Source organism: Salmo trutta, chromosome 12, assembly GCF_901001165.1.
Source record: "Salmo trutta chromosome 12, fSalTru1.1, whole genome shotgun sequence".
In the NCBI taxonomy this organism is placed as follows: domain Eukaryota; kingdom Metazoa; phylum Chordata; class Actinopteri; order Salmoniformes; family Salmonidae; genus Salmo; species Salmo trutta.
In genome coordinates this window covers 44620899-44629728 of record NC_042968.1, presented here as the reverse complement: position 1 = coordinate 44629728, position 8830 = coordinate 44620899, and the positions used below count along the sequence as shown (strand labels likewise).

General features: G+C 43.8%; 1 protein-coding gene across 7 annotated transcripts in view; it reads left to right on the top strand.

Moving 5' to 3' along the window:
- Positions 1 to 8830, top strand: part of LOC115203619 (C-myc promoter-binding protein) — a gene marked incomplete at its 5' end in the record, with an annotated part of 115346 nt that overhangs the window by 30356 nt on the left and 76160 nt on the right. For all 7 annotated transcript variants that reach the window (XM_029768461.1, XM_029768459.1, XM_029768460.1 and 4 more), the window contains 1 exon segment: positions 6960 to 7105. In XM_029768461.1, coding sequence (XP_029624321.1) covers positions 6960 to 7105 — 146 coding nt within the window.

Genomic DNA, 8830 nt, shown 5'->3' with positions numbered 1-8830 from the left:
TAGTGGATGCTAGCCATGCTAGCTGTAGCCAAGGAAATGAGCATTCTCTAGTGGATGCTAGCCATGCTAGCTGTAGCCAAGGACATGTTGGATATGAGGAATGTGATCCAGACAAATAGGGACGAGGAGTTTAGAGAGACCTCTGCAGTGTTGTTATGTAATGACTAGAGCTGAAAGACACACACACAAGTTGGGTAATGGGAGAATGTGCTTTCTCAACGTGTTCCTTTGGCCAAGTGTGGGTGTATCTGTATCCATAGAAAATCTATCAGCTGTCCATTAGTATTACTGTAGGGACACACAACAACACAAAGCTTGGCCTCCATGACTGCAGTGTGAGCCAATGACCAACCATCCTCCTCACTCCCCCTGGCCCTGTCTGTCCCGCAGGTCAGCTGTCAGGTCAGCTGTTAGTCAGGTTAGCTGTTAGTCAGGTCAGCTGTTAGTCAGGTCAGCTGTTCATCAGGTCAGCTGTTCGTCAGGTCAGCTGTTAGTCAGATCAGCTGTTAGTCAGGTTAGCTGTTAGTCAGGTTAGCTGTTAGTCAGGTCAGCTGTTAGTCAGGTCAGCTGTTAGTCAGGTCAGCTGTTAGTCAGTTGTTAGTCAGGTTAGCTGTTAGTCAGTTGTTAGTCAGGTTAGCTGTTAGTCAATTGTTAGTCAGGTTAGCTGTCAGGTCAGCTGTTAGTCAGGTTAGCTGTTAGTCAGTTGTTAGTCAGGTTAGCTGTCAGGTCAGCTGTTAGTCAGGTCAGCTGTCAGGTTAGCTGTTAGTCAGGTCAGCTGTTAGTCAGGTTAGCTGTCAGGTCAGCTGTTAGTCAGGTCAGCTGTCAGATCAGCTGTTCGTCAGGTCAGCTGTTAGTCAGGTCAGCTGTTAGTCAGGTCAGCTGTTAGTCAGGTTAGCTGTTAGTCAGGTCAGCTGTTAGTCAGGTCAACTGTCAGATCAGTTGTTAATCAGGTCAGCTGTTAGTCAGGTCAGCTGTTAGTCAGGTCAGCTGTTATTCAGGTCAGTTGTTAGTCAGGTCAGCTGTTAGTCAGGTCAGCTGTTAGTCAGGTTAGTTGTTAGTCAGGTCAGGTCAGCTGTTAGTCAGGTTAGCTGTTAGTCAGGTTAGCTGTTAGTCAGGTTAGCTGTTAGTCAGGTCAGCTGTTAGTCAGGTCAGCTGTTAGTCAGGTCAGCTGTCAGATCAGCTGTTAGTCAGGTCAGCTGTTAGTCAGGTCAGCTGTTAGTCAGGTCAGCTGTCAAATCAGCTGTTAGTCAGGCCAGCTGTTAGTCAGGTCAGCTGTTATTCAGGTCAGTTGTTAGTCAGGTCAGCTGTTAGTCAGGTCAGCTGTTAGTCAAGTTAGTTGTTAGTCAGGTCAGGTTAGCTGTTAGTCAGGTTAGCTGTTAGTCAGGTTAGCTGTTAGTCAGGTCAGCTGTTAGTCAGGTCAGCTGTTAGTCAGGTCAGCTGTCAGATCAGCTGTTAGTCAGGTCAGCTGTTAGTCAGGTCAGCTGTTATTCAGGTCAGTTGTCAGTCAGGTCAGCTGTTAGTCAGGTCAGCTGTTAGTCAGGTTAGTTGTTAGTCAGGTCAGGTCAGCTGTTAGTCAGGTTAGCTGTTAGTCAGGTTAGCTGTCAGGTCAGCTGTTAGTCAGGTCAGCTGTCAGATCAGCTGTTCGTCAGGTCAGCTGTTAGTCAGGTCAGCTGTTAGTCAGGTCAGCTGTTAGTCAGGTTAGCTGTTAGTCAGGTCAGCTGTTAGTCAGGTCAGCTGTCAGATCAGCTGTTAGTCAGGTCAGCTGTTAGTCAGGTTAGCTGTCAGGTCAGCTGTTAGTCAGGTCAGCTGTCAGATCAGCTGTTTGTCAGGTCAGTTGTTAGTCAGGTCAGCTGTTAGTCAGGTCAGCTGTCAAATCAGCTGTTAGTCAGGCCAGCTGTTAGTCAGGTCAACTGTCAGATCAGTTGTTAATCAGGTCAGCTGTTAGTCAGGTCAGCTGTTAGTCAGGTCAGCTGTTATTCAGGTCAGTTGTTAGTCAGGTTAGCTGTTAGTCTCAGCTGTTAGTCAGGTTAGTTGTTAGTCAGGTCAGGTCAGCTGTTAGTCAGGTTAGCTGTTAGTCAGGTTAGCTGTTAGTCAGGTCAGCTGTTAGTCAGGTCAGCTGTTAGTCAGGTCAGCTGTTAGTCAGGTCAGCTGTTAGTCAGGTTAGCTGTTAGTCAGGTCAGCTGTTAGTCAGGTCAGCTGTTAGTCAGGTTAGCTGTTAGTCAGTTGTTAGTCAGGTTAGCTGTTAGTCAGTTGTTAGTCAGGTTAGCTGTCAGGTTAGCTGTTAGTCAGGTTATCTGTTAGTCAGGTTAGCTGTTAGTCAGCTGTCAGGTCAGTTGTTAGTCAGGTTAGCTGTCAGGTCAGCTGTTAGTCAGGTCAGCTGTCAGGTTAGCTGTTAGTCAGGTCAGCTGTTAGTCAGGTTAGCTGTCAGGTCAGCTGTTAGTCAGGTCAGCTGTCAGATCAGCTGTTCGTCAGGTCAGCTGTTAGTCAGGTCAGCTGTTAGTCAGGTCAGCTGTTAGTCAGGTTAGCTGTTAGTCAGGTCAGCTGTTAGTCAGGTCAGCTGTCAGATCAGCTGTTAGTCAGGTCAGCTGTTAGTCAGGTTAGCTGTCAGGTCAGCTGTTAGTCAGGTCAGCTGTCAGATCAGCTGTTCGTCAGGTCAGTTGTTAGTCAGGTCAGCTGTTAGTCAGGTCAGCTGTCAAATCAGCTGTTAGTCAGGCCAGCTGTTAGTCAGGTCAACTGTCAGATCAGTTGTTAATCAGGTCAGCTGTTAGTTAGGTCAGCTGTTAGTCAGGTCAGCTGTTAGTCAGGTCAGTTCTTAGTCAGGTCAGCTGTTAGTCAGGTCAGCTGTTAGTCAGGTTAGTTGTTAGTCAGGTCAAGTCAGCTGTTAGTCAGGTTAGTTGTTAGGCAGGTCAGCTGTTAGTCAGGTCAGTTGTTAGTCAGGTCAGTTGTTAGTCAGCTGTTAGTCAGGTTAGCTGTTAGTCAGGTCAGCTGTTAGTCAGGTCAGTTGTTAGTCAGGTCAGCTGTTCGTCAGGTTAGCTGTTAATCAGGTCAGCTGTTAGTCAGGTCAGTTGTTAGTCAGGTCAGCTGTTCGTCAGGTCAGCTGTTAGTCAGGTCAGCTGTTAGTCAGGTCAGCTGTTAGTCAGGTCAGCTGTCAGATCAGCTGTTAGTCAGGTCAGCTGTTAGTCAGGTTAGCTGTCAGGTCAGCTGTTAGTCAGGTCAGCTGTCAGATCAGCTGTTCGTCAGGTCAGTTGTTAGTCAGGTCAGTTGTTAGTCAGGTCAGCTGTTAGTCAGGTCAGCTGTTAGTCAGGTCAGCTGTCAGATTAGCTGTTAGTCAGGTCAGCTGTTAGTCAGGTTAGCTGTCAGGCCAGCTGTTAGTCAGGTCAACTGTCAGATCAGTTGTTAATCAGGTCAGCTGTTAGTCAGGTCAGCTGTTAGTCAGGTCAGCTGTTAGTCAGGTCAGCTGTTAGTCAGGTTAGTTGTTAGTCAGGTCAGGTCAGCTGTTAGTCAGGTTAGTTGTTAGGCAGGTCAGCTGTTAGTCAGGTCAGTTGTTAGTCAGGTCAGTTGTTAGTCAGCTGTTAGTCAGGTTAGCTGTTAGTCAGGTCAGCTGTTAGTCAGGTCAGCTGTTAGTCAGGTCAGTTGTTAGTCAGGTCAGCTGTTAGTCAGGTTAGCTGTTAGTCAGGTCAGCTGTTAGTCAGGTCAGCTGTTAGTCAGGTCAGTTGTTAGTCAGGTCAGCTGTTAGTCAGGTCAGCTGTTAGTCAGGTTAGCTGTTAGTCAGGTCAGCTGTTAGTCAGGTCAGCTGTTAGTCAGGTCAGTTGTTAGTCAGGTCAGCTGTTAGTCAGGTCAGCTGTTAGTCAGGTTAGCTGTTAGTCAGGTCAGCTGTTAGTCAGGTTAGTTGTTAGTCAGGTCAGCTGTTAGTCAGGTCAGTTGTTAGTCAGGTCAGCTGTTAGTCAGGTCAGTTGTTAGTCAGCTGTTAGTCAGGTTAGCTGTTAGTCAGGTTAGTTGTTAGTCAGGTCAGCTGTTAGTCAGGTCAGCTGTTAGTCAGGTCAGCTACTAGTCAGCCCAGCTGGGTTTAACACTTAAGGAAGTCACTTCCCTGTTTTGCACCTTAGATTGGCCATGTGTTATCTTACCTGCACGACTGTGCCTAGCTAAGGTACATCCATCATTATTGTAAAAGAGAATGTGTTCTCAAAGACTTACCTGGTTAAATAAAGACTTACCTGGTTAAATAAAGAATGACCTGGTTAAATAAAGACTCACCTGGTTAAATAAAGACTCGCCTGGTTAATTAAAGACTCACCCGCGTAACTAATGACTCACCTGGTTAAATAAAGACTTACCTTGTTAAATAAAGACTTACCTAGTTAAATAAAGACTTACCTGGTTAAATAAAGACTTACCTGGTTAAATAAAGCCTCACCTGGTACCTCTTAAGCATCGGACCCTTTTTTTCAATTTTCGCCAAAAATTACATACCCAAATCTAACTGCCTGAAACAAGGATATGTATATTCTTGATACAATTTGAAAGGAAATACTTAGAGGTTTGTGGAAATGTGAAATTAATGTAGAATATAACACATTAGATCTGGTAAAAGTTCATCATCTTTGAAACGCAAGAGAAAGGCCACAATGTATTATTCCAGTTTAGGCGCAATTTAGATTGTGGCCACTAGATGGCAGCAGTGTGTGTGCAAAGATTTAGACGGATCCAATGAACCATTCGATTTCTGTTCAAAATGTTGTATCAAGTCTGTCCAAATGTGCCTAAATGGTTTATTGATACATTTTCAAGTTCATAACTGTGCAACTCTCCTCAAACAATAGCATGGTATTATTTCACTGTAATAGTTACTGTAAATTGGACAGTGCAGTTAGATTAACAAGAATTTCAACTTTCTGCCCATATCAGATACAGTTGAAGTCATAAGTTTACATACACTTAGGTTGGAGTCATTAAAACTTGTTTTTCAACCACTCCACAATTTTTTTGTTAACAAACTATAGTTTTGGCAAGTCAGTTAGGACATCTACTTTGTGCATGACACAAGTCATTTTTCCAACAATTGTTTACAGACAGATTATTTCACTTATAATTCACTGTATCACAATTCCAGTAGGTCAGAAGTTTACATACACTAAGTTGACTGTGCCTTTAAACAGCGTGGAAAATTCCAGAAAATGATGTCATGGCTTTAGAAGCTTCTGATAGGCTAATTGACATAATTTGAGTCAATTGGAGGTGTACCTGTGGATGTATTTCAAGGCATACCTTCAAACTCAGTGCTTCTTTGCTTGACATCATGGGAAAATCAAAAGAAAAAAATGGTAGACCTCCACAAGTCTGGTTCATCCTTGGTCTGGTTCATCCTTGGGAGCAATTTCCAAATGCCTGAAGGTACAACGTTCATCTGTACAAAAAATAGTACACAAGTATAAACACCGTGGGACCACGCAGCCGTCATACCGCTCAGGAAGGAGACGCGTTCTGTCTCCTAGAGAAGAATGCACTTTGGTGCGACAACAACAGCAAAGGACCTTGTGAAGATGCTGGAGGAAACAGGTACAAAAGTGACTATATCCACAGTAAAACGAGTCCTATATCGACATAACCTGAAAGGCCGCTCAGCAAGAAAGAAGCCACTGCTCCAAAACCGCCATAAAAAAGCCAGACTACGGTTTGCAACTGCACATGGGGACAAAGATTGTACTTTTGGGAGAAATGTCTTCTGGTCTGATGAAACAAAAATAGAACTGTTTGGCAATAATGACCATTGTTATATTTGGAGGAAAAAGGGGGAGGCTTGCAAGCCGAAGAACACCATCCCAACCGTGAAGCACGGCGTTGGCAGCATCATGTTGTGGAGGTGCTTTGCTGCAGGAGGGACTGGTGCACTTCACAAAATAGATGGCATCATGAGGTAGGAAAATTATGTGGATATATTGAAGCAACATCTCAAGACATCAGTCAGGAAGTTAAAGCTTGGTCGCAAATGGGTCTTCCAAATGGACAATGACCCCAAGCATACTTCCAAAGTTGTGGCAAAATGGCTTAAGGACAACAAAATCAAGGTATTGAAGTGGCCATCACAAAGCCCTGACCTGAATCCCATAGAAAATTTGTGGGCAGAACTGAAAAAGTGTGTGCGAGCAAGGAGGCCTTACAAACCTGACTCCGTTACACCAGCTCTGTCAGGAGGAATGGGTCAAAATTCACCCAACTTATTGTGGGAAGCTTGTGGAAGGCTACCTGAAACGTTTGACCCAAGTTAAACAATTTAAAGGCAATGCTACCAAATACTAATTGAGTGTATGTAAACTTCTGACCCACTGGGAATGTGATGAAAGAAATAAAAGCTGAAAAATCATTCTCTCTACTATTATTCTGACATTTCACATTCTTAAAATAAAGTGGTGAATTTTTACTAGGATTAAAGGTCAGGAATTGTGAAAAACGAGTTTAAATGTATTTGGTAAAGGTGTATGTAAACTTCTGACTTCAACTGTACGTATGTCTATGTCCTGGGAAATGTTATTGTTACTTACAACCTCATGCTAATCGCATTTGCGCACGTTAGCTCAACCGTCCCGTGGGTGGTCACCAATCCCGTAGAGGTTAAATAAAGACTTACCTGGTTAAATAAAGACTTACCTGGTTAAATAAAGACTCACTTGGTTAAATAAAGACTTACCTGGTTAAATAAAGCCTCACTTGGTTAAATAAAGACTTACCTGGTTAAATGAAGGTAAAAAAATAAAAAATAAAGCATTGTGCTTCATGGTCAAGGTTCCAAGACCCTAAACCTATTTTGCCAGATATACCGAGCAGTGAACCACAAATGTTCTGTTCCGTTTCTCCCTCCCCAACCGTTGTGTTCAGGGTTCCTGAAAAGCCAGGACCTTTCCCACCAGAGGTTCTACTGTATCTTTTTAGGTTTCTCATATGGTTGTAATGTTCTGTAGGGTTCCTGAAGAGCAGAGACCGGTCCCACCAGAAGTTCTACTCCCTGATGACCAAGACTCAGATGTTCATCAGATTCATAGAGGAGTGCTCCTTCGTCTCAGACAAAGACGCCAGCTTGGCCTTCTTCGATGACTGTGTGGACAAGGTACAGCTTGGTTTATAATACTATCATCCTAGCCATATATAGACCTATACTCTGTGAAATGTATCTCCCTGTCTAGTAACTATGCTATAATTTATCAGTGTTCTCCTCCCTGTCTAGTAACTATACTATCCTCCATCAGTGATCTCCTCCCTGTCTAGTAACTATGCTATCCTCTATCAGTGTTCTCCTCCCTGTCTAGTAACTATGCTATCCTCTATCAGTGATCTCCTCCCTGTCTAGTAACTATGCTATCCTCTATCAGTGATCTCCTCCACGCCTAGTAACTATGCTATCCTCTATCAGTGATCTCCTCCCTGTCTAGTAACTATGCTATCCTCTATCAGTGATCTCCTCCACGTCTAGTAACTATGCTATCCTCTATCAGTGTTCTCCTCCCTGTCTAGTAACTATGCTATCCTCTATCAGTGATCTCCTCCCTGTCTAGTAACTATGTTATCCTCTATCAGTGTTCTCCTCCATGTCTAGTAGCTATGCTATCCTCTATCAGTGCTCTCCTCCCTGTCTAGTAGCTATGCTATCCTCTATCAGTTCTCCTCCCTGTCTAGTAACTATGTTATCCTCTATCAGTGTTCTCCTCCCTGTCTACTAACTATGCTATCCTCTATCAATGTTCTCCTCCCTATCTAGTAACTATGCTATCCTCTATCAGTGTTCTCCTCCCAGTCTAGTAACTATGCTATCCTCTATCAGTGTTCTCCTCCCTGTCTAGTAACTATGCTATCCTCTATCAGTGATATCCTCCCTGTCTAGTAACTATGTTATCCTCTATCAGTGATCTCCTCCCTGTCTAGTAACTATGCTATCCTCTATCAGTGTTCTCCTCCCTGTCTAGTAGCTATGCTATCCTATATCAGTGTTCTCCTCCCTGTCTAGTAACTATGCTATCCTCCATCAGTTCTCCTCCCTGTCTAGTGACTATGCTATCCTTTATCAGTGATCTCCTCCCTGTCTAGTAACTATGCTATCCTCTATCAGTGATCTCCTCCCTGTCTAGTAACTATGCTATCCTCTATCAGTAGATCTCCTCCCTGTCTAGTAACTATGCTATCCTCTATCAGTGTTCTCCTCCCTGTCTAGTAGCTATGCTATCCTCTATCAGTGATCTCCTCCCTGTCTAGTAACTATGCTATCCTCTATCAGTGATCTCCTCCACATCTAGTAACTATGCTATCCTCTATCAGTGTTCTCCTCCCTGTCTAGTAACTATGCTTGCTATCCTCTATCAGTGTTCTCCTCCCTGTCTAGTAACTATGCTATCCTCTATCAGTGATCTCTTCCCTGTCTAGTAACTATGCTATCCTCTATTAGTGTTCTCCTCCCTGTCTAGTAACTATGCTATCCTCTATCAGTGATCTCCTCCCTGTCTAGTAACTATGCTATCCTCTATCAGTGTTCTCCTCCCTGTCTAGTAACTATGTTATCCTCTATCAGTGTTCTCCTCCATGTCTAGTAACTATGCTATCCTCTATCAGTATTCTCCTCCCTGTCTAGTAACTATGCTCTACTTTATCAGTGTTTTCCTCCCTGTCTAGTAACTATGCTATCCTCTATCAGTGATCTCCTCCCTGTCTAATATCTATGCTATCCTCTATCAGTGTTCTGCTCCCTGTCTAGTAACTATGCTTGCTATCCTCTATCATTGGTCTAGTAACTATGCTATATTCTATCAGTGATCTCCTCCCTGTCTAGTAGCTATGCTATCCT